The sequence below is a fragment of the Aethalodelphis obliquidens genome, unplaced genomic scaffold, assembly GCF_003676395.1.
Source record: "Aethalodelphis obliquidens isolate GAN/ISIS:26980383/991018 unplaced genomic scaffold, ASM367639v1 scaffold104, whole genome shotgun sequence".
Taxonomy (NCBI): Eukaryota; Metazoa; Chordata; class Mammalia; order Artiodactyla; family Delphinidae; genus Aethalodelphis; species Aethalodelphis obliquidens.
The window spans coordinates 2,501,320-2,517,655 of record NW_020838048.1 but is presented as its reverse complement, the minus strand read 5'-3'; the positions used below and the strand labels follow the sequence as shown (position 1 = coordinate 2,517,655).

General features: G+C 44.8%; 1 protein-coding gene across 2 annotated transcripts in view; it reads right to left on the bottom strand.

The window, feature by feature from the left end:
- Positions 1 to 16,336, bottom strand: part of FRMPD4 (FERM and PDZ domain containing 4) — a 539,348-nt gene that overhangs the window by 81,563 nt on the left and 441,449 nt on the right. For both annotated transcript variants that reach the window (XM_027096577.1, XM_027096576.1), the window contains one exon: positions 12,087 to 12,189. In XM_027096577.1, the coding sequence (XP_026952378.1) occupies positions 12,087 to 12,189 (103 nt within the window). The remainder of the gene's footprint in view (positions 1 to 12,086; positions 12,190 to 16,336) is intronic.

The following is a 16,336-nucleotide window of genomic DNA, read 5'->3' as shown; positions in this document are numbered from 1 at the left end:
CCACCCACTGGAACCATTCACCTGCAGGAATTTGAAAATTGCACCCTCTTGAGAAGAAGGTAAGATGTGCTGACTACTGATCACAGTACGCTTAGGCTGGAAGCATTTCATATCAATCACCTGCAGTGGTCCTCAGTGGGGTAGGGGCGCCGCCAGTGACTGGGGACTACCGCCAGGATTCAGAGGATAAGAGGCCGCAGAGGTTAAATGCCCTGCCATTCAAAGACAGAGAGAGCTGTACAATGAAAAATGGTCTCAGATGGGACGCCAATGGTTCCCCACCCCCACCTTCTGAGGGGTGAGGACTCTCAAGCTGTTACACGCTCATATTGACAGAGCTGCTTGGGAGATGCCTGGTGTAGAACCATGATCTTCTCGCTCCCAGGTGCAGGTCTATTTTGCACTACCACACTCTCTGCATCTTAAGGACAAGAAGGGGGCACAGTGATAGTACACAGCATGGATGCTGATTCAGTTACAAAAGGAGAAGGATGTTTATCTTCAAGTTCATACGTAAATGATCACATAGGGCATAAATATAACCCTTAGAACCCCATACAGAAGGGCAGCAAACACTTTTCCCAGAGGAAAGACAAGTTATTGAGTTTAACGTAAAACTAGAGATCATCTTAAGTGTGGACATAAATGTGATTCTGGTTATGTTCGGTATATGACGTGACACTCGATTAAGACATGGGGGGCAGGTTTATTCCAAAAGGAGAATTTAAACCACTTACCAAATACCTTCTTTCAAATCTGTGAATGGAGACTAAGGTGATGTGAGGAGACTGAGAACAGTGAAGTCAGTAGAGGTGAGGCAGACAGAGATGATACAGTAAATGCTACTGATGGAGTGATGGAGATGTTTGGAACATATGATGTGTCAAGGCTAAAATCAACACAGTACGCAAAAGCATGAGACAAGCAATGGACCTGCTTCTGGCTTGAAATGTGTGTAGGTAGATTCACCCATGTGGCTGCCTTCTTGCCATAGGAAGGGGAGCACAAGTGCTGTACCCCATTCTGGGCCTGACCTGAAGAAATCTTCCAAGGTCCTTCCAGCCTCTTCCCCTTCTGCATTTTTTTTTTTTAACATCTTTATTGGAGTATAATTGCTTTACAATGGTGTGTTAGTTTCTGCTTTATAACAAAGTGAATCAGTCATACATAAACATATGTTCCCATATGTCTTCCCTCTTGTGTCTCCCTCCCTCCCACCCTCCCCCCTTCTGCACTTTGACGGGGACAAACCAGGAGCTAGGTGTTGAAGATGGCAAAGTCGCAAAAGGGAGAGGGTCTGAGTTAGGCCCCCAGATTATCCCCTTAAGGAGAGCTATCCAGCAATCAGGAGTACGCATTCCATCAGGAATTTATGTGATTGACGAATAAATTCCTAGCGTGACTGAACCTTTGTATGGCTTTGTATTTGTTACAGCAGCTAGTGCTACCTTAATCCTGGTGCCTGTCATTAAGAAACACACAGACTGGGACTTCCCTAGTGGCGCAGTGGTTAAGAATCCACCTGCCAATGTAGGGGACACGGGTTCGAGCCCTGGTCCAGGAAGATCCCACATGCTGCAGAGCAACTAAGCCCGCGAGCCACAGCTACTGAGCCCATGTGCCACAATTACGGAATCCCACGCACCTAGAGCCCATGCTCCACAACAAGAGAAGCCACCACAATGAGAAGCCCTGCACCACAACAAAGAGTAGCCCCTGCTCGCCACAACTAGTGAAAACCTGCGCGCAGCAACGAAGACCCAATGCAGCCAAACATAAATAAATAAATTTATATATATAAAAAAACCCACACAGACTTGTGACAAAGACAAGTTTACATATAACGGTAACACTGTGTGGTACAGATTATAATAAAAATATATGTACAGGGGAATTCCCTGGTGGTCCAGTGGTTAGGACTCTGCGCTTTCACTGCTGAGGGTCTGGGTTCAATCCCTGGTCGGGGAACTAACATCCCAAAGCTGTGTGGTGCAGCCCCCCCCCAAAACACACACACACAAACACACAAACACACACACACACACACACACACACACACACACACACACACACACCTCAGTGCATCAAGACATGGGAGTAATTAACTACTTTGGGGGGTGATTAGGGAGGATCAGGAAAAGCATCACAGAAGTCTTTGATGTTTATCTATTTGTTTGTCTCATTATTTTTTTCCCTTCTCTCTACCATCCAAAAAGGATTTTAGGTGCCCAGGAAGTTCATATCATTTGCTTTATCTTTATTATTATTGCTGGCAAAAAAAAAAAAAAAAATGTCCAGCACCCTCTGCTTTATTTCTCTGCCTCTATGTCCTCTTATCTTCAGATCAAGTCTCTTTCAGTTTCACTGGCTTAAGTCAGGGGTTGGCAAACAACAGCCTATGGGCTAAATCCGGCCCACACTTGTTTCTGTAAATAAAGTTTTATCGGAACACAGCCATGCCTGTTTGTTTGCATATTATTTATGGCTGCTTATATGCCACAATGGCAGAGTTGAATTGTGACAGAGACCATGACCTGCAAAGCCTAAAATATTTACTATCTGGTCTTTTCCAGAAGAAGTTTGCTGACCCCTGATTTAGGTCATTCCTAACCTAATGTCAGCCTCAGGAGGGCACACGCCAATAGCCCTGCATATTTCCACACCCCCTGCGCCCATCTGACATGATACTCTTGTTCCCACCACAACACACTGCACACTTCATCCCACTGCTGCACACCTGTGTGGTCCCAAGTCAAGTTCACTGCCAATCACTGCTGGGTTCTAGCACCCCCGGGATGAGCCCTGGATGCCCTTGCAAACCCTGAGTTTCAGGGCTTTTGATTGTTTCCCAAGTTATCTTTAACCTAAAAGATGAGATTTCTACCCAGGATCCTCTCTGGTTTTGGTTGACTTCCGGGTTTGTGCTCCAATCTCCCAGGAGCAGCAATGACGGCATCTGACACACAGAGACCAGCTGGTGACAAGTCACAAAGCGCGCCCCTGAACATTATCTCCTTCGACCCTTAGACAAAGCCTTAGAAGTGCAAATTCTAAGTGATGATGCTGATGGTGACCTGGACAAAGACAACAGTAACTCAAATTTACGAAGAGTTCCTCATGTGCTCTTACCCTGCTAAGAGCTCTACTCACTGTGGTTTACTGAACTCTCACAGCAATGCTATGAGGTAGGTCTTCATTTTATAGGTCAAGAAACTGAGGGATATAGAAGTTAAGTCGTTGCCCAAGGTCACACACAGTTAATCTAATGCAGAGGCAGGACTTGAATTCAGATTCTTCTGATCTCTACACCATATGTCTTCTCAATGCGTAGCAGGACGATATTTTGAAATATTCACCGCTGTTCACCTCCAGGCCCATTTCTTTGCTCTGTTTGGTCAGCTCTATTTCTTTGACCATTTGACCAGACCACAAAACACTCATCACTGCAGGACAGGGGTGTTACAGAAGAAAGTAGAGAAATACATAGGTTCCAGGAGCTCAGGGCTAGGAAGGATATTCAATAAATGAGAGTGAAGCTCCCTCCTCTCCAGAACGGGGACTAGTGAGAGGCTGGGGGGGATGGAGAGAGTCTTGGGGCGAGCAGAAGAGCACCAACTTGTGGGTGCCTGGGAAAGGACAGGCGTGCTCCCCCTCTTTTGAGAAGCTGATCCTCTGGGAAAAGTCACTTAGGAACCTCCACAAAGCCTTGTGGGATTAAAGAACACAACGACGGTGTCTTCTTTCCTAGTCAGAACCCGGAAGGTGACAAGATCCTGGAGGGAATTAGCCCTGGAATTATTCAGTGTCCCAGTATGGCTCAGGAGGGGCAAGTGCACCCAAGATGACAGAGACATGGCTTCGGAAGGGTTGACAGCAGTGGACAAGGAATGACACAGTAGATTCCCTGCCTACGTGAGTGATCAAAGGTGGACCAGATGGGCACAAAGATATCTCAGCGAATTCTAGTGAGATGGACGACGTGGCCAAACAGGGGACACACTTCACCTCTCCCAGTGCCTCCTCCCATTACACCCCCTCCCCCCAAATGTAGACTCAGCACCATGGAAAATGGGATGAATTGACCATATACTAGGATAAGGATTTGAAATAAAATCTGGATTATTACAGATAACAGATAAATAACAATACACTTCTTGCACATCTGAGTATATGGCCTGAGATTCTTACCAACCACATCCTCCACTGTGCTGCCTGTAAAAACAGGATCTGGGGGCTTCCCTGGTGGTGCAGTGGTTAAGAATCCGCCTGCCAGTGCAGGGGACACGGGTTCGATCCCTGGTCCGGGAAGTTCCCACATGCCGCGGAGCAACTAAATCCATGCGCCACAACTACTGAGCCTGCGCTCTAGAGGCTGCGAGCCACAACTACTGAGCCCGAGTGCTGCAACTACTGAAGCCTGCGTGCCTAGAGCCCATGCTCCACAACAAGAGAAGCCACCACAATGAGAAGCCCGCGCACTGCAAGGAAGAGTAGCCCTCGCTCGCCGCAACTAGAGAAAGCCCACACGCAGCAACGAAGACCCAACGCATCCAAAAATAAATACATAAATAATTAAAAAACAAAACAAAACAAACAAACAAACAGAAAAACAGGATCTGGCTTTGAGTACCTGAGACCCTCTACTAAAATCTCTAGGGAATGAGGCTTATACCTTGATCCCAAGCATGTTCTGATCACAGGCTCACCAAGATATTTTTTTTTCTTTTCAGCTACTTATACAAAGGGCATGGAAGACTTTATAAATTTGTAGTTCTAAAGGAACACGGCGTAAGGCCAATAATTATCTTCCTCCATTTTTTTTCTTAATACAAGTAAGGTACTTGTTAAGTTAATACAAGGTAAGACATGCGGTAGTGTCAACCATATGAGATAACTGAAAACATGCCCTAGTTTAAATTTTTTTCTGCTTCTTCCATCTCCAACATTTATTTTCCATACATGAGTCACATAAAAGTATCTACAGTAATGGAGAGATTTAATGAGAGAGTGGGAGATGGTTATGAAAATCTAAGGGACATTAAAATAATCTGGGTGAAGTCATTTTTCTCATTCATTTTCATCATTATATGTCATTATAACCTTTATGAACTATGGACTCAAATCCTTTTTTCTACACTATCCACATTAGAACGTTTTCCCACATTTTCCATCTTCTAGAATCGCCGACTTCTTTCTCCCCAGGATCTGTAATTTCCAATTGTCAGAAAATGTGTATGCTGCAAGTCTGTATTAGGTGAGACCACAATCTGTAGTGTCAGCATACCAAGGGGCTGTTCCTTTGTGTTTCCACTGAAAGTACTTGCTGGTTTTACTATAATAAGGCTTTATTATATCATACATCATCATGCATATTTTATGTGCAAGATGCTCCGTAGATGTTTTTGCTTTGTTTTTTTTACTACGCAGCACCGTGAGGCATCTAAGCCCAGCTGAAATTATACAGGAAGGTGACCTTCCGAATATATTCTTCTGCAGACACAGTGCTCCTGGAACATGATCTGATTTGACTTTCCATTATCATTCCGATGAGGAGGGACTGACAAAAAGACAGATCTCATTGTTAGATGGGTCCCTTCTAAATGGCTTATTTCACTATTAAGCTTGCCAGGCTCCCGCTGACCTCAACGAGCAGCTACTCCTGAGTGCTTTCTACTAAAATCAAGGCAAACGTTTGGCCAACCTGGAATAGGAGACAGGCTATTTTTGTCTAATCCAAAATTGGAGTGGAGCTGTCTATGGGGTGAAGGCACTAAGACCCAGGTTCTGGAGCTCATTTCCAGCTCTGTTCTTTGCTGGGCCCACCAAGTAAGGACTTGATATGCCAGATAGCCAGCTTGGTCCCAGTAAGTTGTATTGGCTTTCTTCAACTCCCACTGTGTGCCCCCCTCCAGGCCCTGAGCAAGTGCCCAGGTTGAGCAACTCCTTCAACCTCTCTAAGCCTCAGTTTACACTGTTATGTGAGTACAATTAACAGTACTTGCTCGCTCTTGTGAGGACTACACATGATGGTCGGGTTAAGAGCATTCACTCAGGAGCCAGACTGGGTTTCCCGCCACCTCTTACTAGCCATGGGATCTTGGGAACATCCCTTACCCTCCCTGTGCCTCAATTTTCCCATCTTTAAATTAGAGTAAATGGGTAAGCATTGTACCCATTCACCATTGTGAGGATCGAATGAGTTTTAATACACAGAAAGTACTCAGGACAGGGCATGGTAAGCATATACCACATAAGTATAGCTGGTCTTAACACTAAGGAAAAGTGTTTAGCAGAAGGTTTAGCATATAACAAGGACTTAAGACATGTTAAATCTCATCATCATTATTAGTTGGGATAATAACAATTATTATTATATTTATGTTACTTTATACTATATTATATATTATAATAATATATATTTTTAAGTGTCAAAAAGTTACCCTTAACAGTTACACACAAAGCTTTGATCTTGATTGTAGACGTGAGTTGGCTCATTGCTTTTGTAGGGACGTAAGTGTTCCAGGAAAATACAAGTCCTCCCGAATAATCTTCCTGGTCTTAAAATGAATATTTCACATTGGTTGGCATGTGTTTATGTATATCAGTTACTTAGGTAAAAGGAATGTTACTAAAAACTAGTGTTCTTATCCTCTGTGAATTTAAGTAGTGATTAGTAATTTATCATCTATTTTTATTTCTTATAGTTACTTTCTTATCGGAGGAACCCTACTGCTCCCAAGAAAAGCTCTCCAATTCCAGGTTATTAGTAGAGAAGGGGTGAGAGATGCGGGCAACCTTGTGTAGATGGGGCCATAGCTATAGCACTGCTCATTAATTAGATCACCTGGAATAGTCAGCTTAGGTGATGAGAGAAGACAGATGGAGGAATAGTTAGCTGCCCCATTTCAGAGGAGGGGAGAAGGCGGAACTAGTTTCCAGTTCAAGCCTTGGGCCTTCTTATTATGGGGTGGGCAGCCCTCAGCTTCTACTGCTACAATGGAAAGGGAGCCAGTATTTCCAGAGTCAGCTGCTAGGGCTCTGAAACTGGGGTTGGCCTCGGGGGGCGGGGGGGTGTCAAGGAACGTTCTGATATTACACGCAAGACTATGTAGACATGTGGAGTTTTCTGGGTGGAGGTATATAAGTCCATGGTGTTTATCAGATTCTCAGGTGGCTCCCGAATCCCGAGACTAGCACCTCCCACCTAACGTGAGCCAGATTTCTGCTGCTGCCTTGATGAGGTGATTGAGGGACGGCGGGAGGAAGTTTTGAGACTGTGGTCCAGGACGGCATCTGGGCAATGGATATTTCCGTGTCTGCCAGCTGGAAAGGGAGTGTCCTTCAGGAGGGTCTGGGGCTCCCAGAGACAAGGGGAAGATCTATTTTACGACCCTCTCCCCATGCATAAACCTGCCCTTCCACACTGGGCCAGCGGCTACCCTTTACCACATCACTACATCCCTGCGTGTCCTTGTCCACCCCTACCAAACATTCCCACCCAACACCACCCGCCCCCCAAATATGGTGCAATTAACTAGAAGTCTCCTCCTTGAGGGCAGGAATCATGTTTTAGGTATTTATACATTCCCAGCACTCTACATGACACTTGCTACTTGGTAATACTCACTAATTGTGAGCACTGTAAATTAATTAAATAAATAAATTTAAAAATGAATTTAATTAGATTGGCTAGCCTCGGGGGATGGAGCATGAATCATAATGTCCATGAGCAATTATACGCTATAGTTTTTAAAAATAAAATTTTGGAGACTGTTTTAAGTTAACTTGTCTAGTGAAAAGCCAAGGGAAATTATCCCTGGATACTTCTAAAGAAGAAAGATACGGTAATTTGCAAAGGGCATGAATTCTTCAAAGATTTCACTCCTCCACCACTACAAAGTATGAGTTAGAGTTAAAAATTTAGAAAACTATGAAATGAACGGAACTCATCTAATTTCAGTGCAGCAATTATAGCTCTTTTTGAGGATACATGAAAAAACCCAAATGTGGTTACTATAGCAGTAAATTGGTCTCCAAGAAACTCTTTCATTTTCTCAAGAAAAAAAAAATTTACAATAGAGCAGCCGAATGATAAGAAAAATAATCCACAAAGAAACACAAATGTATCTGGAACCAAAAAATGATCCATGAGCAGATGTGGCAATGGGAAAAAAAAGAACAAAATAAGACCAAACCACGTAGGCAAGTAAACGGATGCCAATTTTTAAAGAGAGGATTTGATAGTGTTATTAAAATGATGAGTGTTTTCCCAAATTCCCTCAGTGCCTAAGAAAATGAGACATTTTTTCAAACAGAAAGGGACTTTATCTTGTGTAAGATACAGATGTTAATATCAGCTGAGAAGCCTAATAAAAAAGAGATTATTTTACAAGAGCTGAATTTTCAGGTTAGTATACATACGGCAGATAGATGACTAAACTGATGGGAAGGCACAGGAAAATTTTCTAATGGATTAACTTTTTCATTATTGAGAAGAAATACATTATTTCAAAATTCTGGTTTAATGAATTTGAAGGTATCTGCTCTTCAACACAATAACTCCACACCAGCTGCATTTCACCTGTGTGAATTGCACTGTATCACTGGACTTAGATTTATTTGGTTAAATAAAGCACCCTGTTACTTTTATAAAGTTAAATTTATTGCCTTGAGATTAAAAGGGAGTAAGTTTTAGGATGGCGTGTTCACCACCTCAGTAGCATCTGGGCCGATGTGTTTTTATCACCAGCAAAATCCTTTCAAATCTGACAATTCCCTCAAGTGGCCAATGGGGGACTTGTCCGTCTTGAGAGGTCCCACCTGAACAGGTGTCACGTAAGCTCCCTGAAGGCTTTGGCTCACCTGTCCCCGTGGATGGGGTGCCTAGGTTGGTGGCCTGCATCTATAGTATGTGCCGGAGAACGTGTGATAAACCGGTGAATAAAATGAATGTTTTTCTGAGGGATGGATTCATTAGCTGACATTCAAACTCACAGAACAGCTGCAGGAGGGCTTGGGGAAAACCATCTAAATCGGTCATTTCCGAAGAGCGCTCTTCAGAGCACACTTGCTCTCAACACATCGTTAGTGGGCACCTCCTATGGGCCTGGCATTGGGCCAGGCTGTGGGGACATGGCAGAGGACAACACAGACAAGGTCTCTGCTCTCACGGAACTCGGGATCCAGGTCACCTGATTCTACAACATCAAGCATCATTCCTGATTCAAACTGTGTCCTTGTCACCTAGCAGTGAGACACCAGCCAAGGGACACTCAGACCACATTCTAAAGTCAACTGCAAACAAATGGCATTCGCCAGAACTTTCTAAGAGGAGGTCCAAAGTGATGAGCTACTGCCAGCCACCTCCTCCTCTCCCCCTCTCCTTCTGGAAAGGGTTGGGGAGAACCATGGAGCTGTGAGAAGGCCGCAAGGCCACGAGAGTTCACATCGTCCCCTCTGGGATGAGGTCAAGTGGACATCTTGAAGAATAGCCGGTCTGGCTGGTGCCGTACCCAAGAGGTCTTGTAGGAAAGCTAGTGCCAAGAGGGTACTCTCCTCTCCTGCCACCAAAGAACCCACAGATGAGCCTCACAGAAGAGTCAGCACGTAGGTACTGGGGACGTGAAGGGAGGCGACAGCCAATGCTAATCAGAGAAGCCACAGTTCACCCAGAGAGGGCTCAGCTCTCTCTCCCCAACTCCGGGGATGGGGAGGGGATGGGTTGTGACAAGGGCAAGAGAGTTTTCTGTACTTGCTTAAAAAGCATGCATGATTTCCACGCCAACCCATTTCAAACACAACCCCGTCATCAAGTATGTGGGAATCTTGTTTTAATCACAACCCCATCCGGAGAGAAATTCTCTGTGTATATGATTTGGGGTTTTAATCTAAATCTGACTTAACCAAAGAAAATGTGATTGGTTACCTTAATATTTCCTAAAGCAGGGTATAGCATACCTTTTCAGGCAAGGCCAGAGAGTCAACATTTCCGTCTCTGCGGGCCCCAGCTCTCTGCCGCGAGTACGCAGCTCTGCTACGGCAGGGAGAAGGCCTTCTTAGATCATATGTAAATGAACAGGTGTGGCTGGATTCCAAGAAAATTTTATTTATGGGCTCTGAAATTTGAATTTTATATGATTTCTCTGTGTCACAAAATATTCTCTTATTTTTGGCCCAACTCTTTAAAAATTGCAAAAACCATTCTTAGCTGCTGGGCTGTCCGAAACAGGTGGCAGGCAGGCTGGATTTGGACCACAAGCTGTTGTCTGCTCTCCCTTCTTTTAATTGGTTCATCTATCCAACAAATCTTCATTGAGCTCCATTACATAAAAAGTCCGATAGAGACTTCTGTTTACAGAGATGCCATTTTCTTCCACAATGCGTTAAACCAGAAGGGAAAATCTCTTTTGGAAAAAAAATCTTTCTAAATGCCCTGGAAGGATGGCTAGGACATGATCACATGCTTAGATGGCTTTTTCTCCATTTCTGTCCTGCAGCCAGCAATTCAGTCACAGCAAACACAAACAGAGATAGTTTATTTCTTCTGTCATCCTCTGAGCACAGAAATCAATAGGACTGATCACAGAAGCGTGTGCCTAGGGGACAACACGATGACCGTGCAACCTGTCGTCAGCCCCAGCATGGCGCTCCAGGATGCAAGCCCACATAAGGCTCAGAGCCCGCCCGCACGAGGTGTGTTCCCACTGACACCCACACGCATCTCAAGAGAGAAGTGGTTCCAGTGGGTCACACTGCAGCTCCCTCCCAAGGGCACAAAATGCGGCATCGCTCCTGACCCTTGTGTTCCTGGTCCCCAGGAAGAATGGCGGTGAGTGCCCCCGGGTGCCCAACACGAGGCGCAGGGCCCGCTCCCATGTAGGAACTTCCTTTAGAGATTTGGACGCCCCAATGAGGACAGGCACTTTGCCAGCCAGCTGCGAGGGCTCCACTCTCTGGAGCCTACACTAAAGTAGGGTGACCAGGCCCACCATCTGGGGGCAGAGGGCCGTCTCAGGATGTGGGCCCTTCCCTGCTAAAACTGGGACGGTCGGTTACCCTAGAAGTAGGCCTTCTCTATTTCTATTTCTCTGTCTTCTCACCCTTGTCCCAGTTCTTCCCAGGAGGTGTGACCATCCAGCACTTCAGTGTAAAGCAGAAGCTGAACTAGGCTTGGGAAAGCAACTTTCTCCAGAAAACCCCAGAAATACTCTACTTTTTGCCTTTCTCAGGGTACAGAGGTACCTTTTGTTATGAGAGAGCATAAATGTTCGAAGATCCCCTTCTCGGTGTGAAGTGTTCTGAGAGCCTTAACTTCTGATTCCATCTCGCCTCAAAAGATCCATTTATAAAAGACAGATGCCACGCAAGCCAGTCAGTATCCCCCAGTGCCCGCAGCATGAGGGGGTCCACGCATCCAACAGACACAGCTTCATCGGGAAAACTTCTAAAGACCCCTTTTGTCCTAAATTCACCATGGGAGTATAACTCTGGTGGGCTTCGAAGAAGATTCTTGACCAATATTTTAACATCACATAAAATACATTTCTGGCGCCCCCGTAAGAATATCACATAACAAATGATGTACATCTACACTGAAACTAAACCAATAAACCAAGCACATTTTCAAAACTGTCCTACTTTTGACCTAATGATCCTTTTTCCTTTGTTGAAGATTTCAAAATTCAGTAATGAATCAGTCAAGCAGGAAAAATCGGTGAACTGTATGTTTGTGTATCCATGGGATTATGTTTAGAAAAGTACTGCATGCTGATCTCCTTGATTATGGAATATCAACGTGTTAGTAATTTTGGAAGGAAACCAAAATGCAGCCCTTGGATGGAGCAATGGAAATAGGACTGTTTCATTCAGCCTATGTACCCCGAATGTTAACAGAGTGGGCAAGTACGTGTCTCTGCTTACTTAGCCTGGTTGTTTACATTAGAGGGCAGTGCCAACAGCATTTTCAAGATGAACGTGTCAGCTGGTGTTTCTGCCCCGAAGTGGCCCATGGGAAGCGCTTCCTCCGTGGGGTGAGGTCTCAGAGCTGCACAGCCACCGGACGGGGCCCCAGTGAGTGAGTCGCCTACCTGACCAGGTCGATGACCCGTTCCCTCGGCGCGGCACTAACCGGCTCATCGTTGATCATTACAATCTGATCTCCCGGGATCAGCTTGCCTTCGGAGGGGCCACCTGGAGACAAATGAGAGTGAAGAGCAGGTGAGAAGACAGACCACTGGTCATCCATCCATCTGTAGCCTCCTCTCCCTGTCATGATTCCTTGTGAGCAATGGGTGCTCTCAGCAAAAACAAAACCCACCCAGAGAATGGGTGTTCTCTCCATCGTCCTTCTCCACACTAGACAGAACCGGGAAGGGGCAAGCTTTGCAGAAGCTCCTGGGGCCCAGGCTGCACCCTGGCCAATGACATCAGAAGCTCCGGAGGTAGGACTCAGGTATCAACATTCCTCTCAAACTTCTCAGGTAAGGCTGAGACTGGCAATGCTTCCCATACTTTAACAGGCTTATGAATCAATCACCTGGGACCCTGTTGCCCTGCAGACCGATTCTGTAGGTGAGGAGGGGTGCGGGGTGACATAATGTATGTCTCATAAGATCCCAGGGGCTGCTGAGGCTGCCAGCCAGCTGACCACACCCTGAGTATCGGGACCCTTAGAAGAAGGTATTCCCCCGACAGGTAGCCAGTCAGTTGACCCCCGGCAGCCAGAGTTGCGACCACCTGAGCACACCTGGATTTGAACACAGTTGCATTTACTTACTCTGTACAACCAGGGAAATGGCACTCTGTGGTGGCCCGTAAGGCAGCTGAACACGAGGGTGCTAGGAAGGACTTGTAGGATTGGGTCTTGACTTACATGCTTGGGGAGGAGGGTTCAAGAAAGTGGGGCTTTGCTCTCAGCAGGCGGGGGTAATTCTATCATGAGCATTTTAATAATTCTTGCCTAAAAGATGGGAGGAAGGAAGCTGGCATTGGTAAAGAAGCAGCAGTCCCCTGTGTCAGCTAGGAGATGAGGGCGTTTGGTCATTTCTGTGGTTTGGACTGTGCTGGGATGTTTGTGGCGGGGCTCACGTGTGACCACAGAGGACTCATGTTTTTGTCTTGATCCGTCACAGCCTCTTCCAAATGTTTTTCCAAGGAGGAGGTAGAGAACGAATATTTGTTGAGCATTTATTGTGTACCAGGCAACAGGCTAAGTGTTCTAACTAGTAACCTCTCTAAATGCTATAATCCTTTGCATATAATGACATACCTGAGGCTCACAAAGGGGAAAGAATTGCCTGGAAGGGTTGAACTGGATGTCAGCTTAGGTCTGTGGACACTTCCAAGTTCAAGGTGGCCAACATCTCTTTTGAACTTGCTCCTATAACTCAAAAACTGGTCACTGCCAGGTCTCCTGACACATAAAGACACAGCTGCATGAAGCACACATCTGTATTAAATAAGACCTAAAAACAAATGCTTCGATAATATGGATTATCTTCACGTGTCTAATGGAATTACTCCCCAATACTGATCTGGTGCTATATGGTACTGGGATTTTAATTTTATTTCCAGAGGTCTATCTGGATACTAGGCACAGCTGAAATGTTATCTTTCAAATATTATCACTTTTACTTCATTTAGTAATTGAAACGAACACTTCACAGCCAGAATATGGAACTCATATTCATTTCAAGATGAGGGAACTCTAAACACCTTCAGTGTTTGCACACATAAGGAATTCTGAAAATCACCTGAGGGAGTTTTGATGACGATTGGATTACATATGAGCAATGACTCAAATTCAGTCAAAGAAATGGTTAGACGTCAGATGCTGGTCAAATACAGAAAAAAGTCTGAACTGTTTGGAGAGTGATGTTAACTAGTCCTCTGATGAGAAAACCATGTGCAGATGAACAGGGTTTCGTCTTACATTTGACCTATGCTTCTGATCAAATGGAAATACTCTCGTTTGAGCAAGAATTATGGGAGGAAGCAACACACAGTTCCTTCCAGAACATGAAACAGGGGCACACTTCGGAGAACGCTCATGCCCTTTACTCTGAAAGCTGGCTTGTCTACTATAGAAAAATCTGGTCTTACCATTGGAATCACTTATCATTGGAATCACTCAGTAGAGTCATTTTATGATAGACACAGTTTATGTGACCAGCATTTTCACTCATAAACATGACTGAAAACAGTGCTCTTTGACCTTAGTTTGCACTTTTTCTATTCTTCTCAAAATTGTCGAACAGTAGGTGAGAGAGTCTGACTCTGAGGAAAGTTGAGGGCAAGGAAGGGAAAAGGATGAAGGAATAATAAGGCGATAAATACAAGAAAGCGAAAAACCAGACCCAAATCTCCAGTTGGCTCTGGGGAGGACATACACTTTGGAGAATCCCATAACCAGAGATGTTAAAGTGTCCCACTGTTACAAAACTGCACGCTAAATGGGACACCATTTAGGAAAAAAATATGTGTATGCACACATATACATATACATACACGTAATACATTATATGTATATGAGATACATACTATATGCAAATGTATGCACAAAACTGTCTACTATATATATGCTCTCTCTATATATGTTAATAATGGTTAACTCTCAGTAGTAGAAACTCAGGTGATTTTTTAAAAAACTCTATACTGTCTACATTGTTTCCTTTTTTCAGGAAAGCATATGGATTATTTCATTATTATAAAAAACAACAAATCTCTTTTATTTTTGAGAATAAAATTCTCAGTTGCATTGAGTTCAACAACTATGATCTATAGCTAATGAAATAAAAAGCTCAGCAGACAAAGTAAGAAGTTGTGTGGTGAGGCAGCGGTAGGAGTGAACAGGGAACTAACGCTTTCCTGCACAAGCCTAAAGGCGTTGACTGTATTTGCAGTGCTTGCCCTCGGGCAGAGTGTGTCAAAATGAGGAAAAATGGAATCAACTTTAATAATCTATACTAGCTCACTAGTTGGCTTTCATTTCCCTTAACTGACAGACTCAACTGACCAAATATTTTAGAGTTTAATAATAATAATAAACATTCCTGGACTAAGTATGTACCTGGCACCCTTCCAATGCATTTCATTCCCTCCCTTAGCCCTAGAAGGTAGACACTATGATCCTCATTATCCAAAGGATATAGAGAAGTTACATCAAACTGAAATGTAGGGGAGTTATCACGGAAGCTAAAAAAAACCTAATAAGGAGCAGAGGCAGGATTCAAGTCCATCAAACCCAGGGGGTCTGACACCATAGTCTGCGCTCTTGACTACAGCGTTTTACTTTTGAACTCTGTTACTGATTTGCAAAATCCCGGAGAAAGACAGCATAGAAGATACTTTCCTTTTGTCTGAAAAGAAATCCAGTACAAGTCCATTAAAATAAGTATATAAATACATATAATAAATAAACATTAGAGCACTGTTTCTGGAAGGCAAAGGGGCCCACATCAGGCAACGGCATCATAGTCCACATTTAGCTGCGCTCATGGTGGAACATCTATATACTGAGAATGACTGAGAACAAGTACGTTAATTATCTGACCGTATGGTAGAATTTAAGAGATGTGCCACACACTGTATCAGGCAGCATTTACTGTATAACAAGACACCCCCAAAACCCAGTAGGGTTTCCTCTCATGCTTATGGGTCTTTCGAATGACTGTGGATTGGCTGATCAAGGGCAGGCTGGGCTGGGCAGTTGTGCTGTACACTGAAGGTCAGCCTGTACTTAGCTCTAGGCTGCAGGCTGGTTGCCCCACGTGTTCATTTTGGGGCTCGGGCTGTGAAGGGGTAATAGCCACTTCAGGGAAACTCCTCTTATGGCCGCGGCAGAAACCCAAGAAACGAGCTCAACTCCACAAGCATATTACAAGCCTTTGCTTATGTCATCTTTGCTAACATGCCATTGGCCAAAGTCAGTCACCTGGTCCAGCCCAACAGCAATGGGGTGGCGAAATACATTCTGCCTCTAGTGGAAAGGGAGGGGAGCACATCTCTGTAAAAGAATCCAACCACCCCAGTGATCTAAATCAGGGGTTTCCAACCCCCGGGCTGCAGACTGGTACCGGTCGGTGGCCTGTTAGGAACCGGGCCACACAGTAGGAGGTGAGTGGCGGGCTAGCGAGTGGAGCTTCATCTGCCGCTCCCCACTGTTCCCCATCGCTTGCATTACCGCCTGAAGCATGGCTTACATGACTGCCTGAACCATGCCCCCGCCCCATCCGTGGAAAAACGGCCTTCCAGGAAACCAGTCCCTGGTGCCAAAAAGGTTGGGGACCGCTGATCTAAATCCTAGAGAAACTTAAACACAACCTTCTGCTTTTTCACT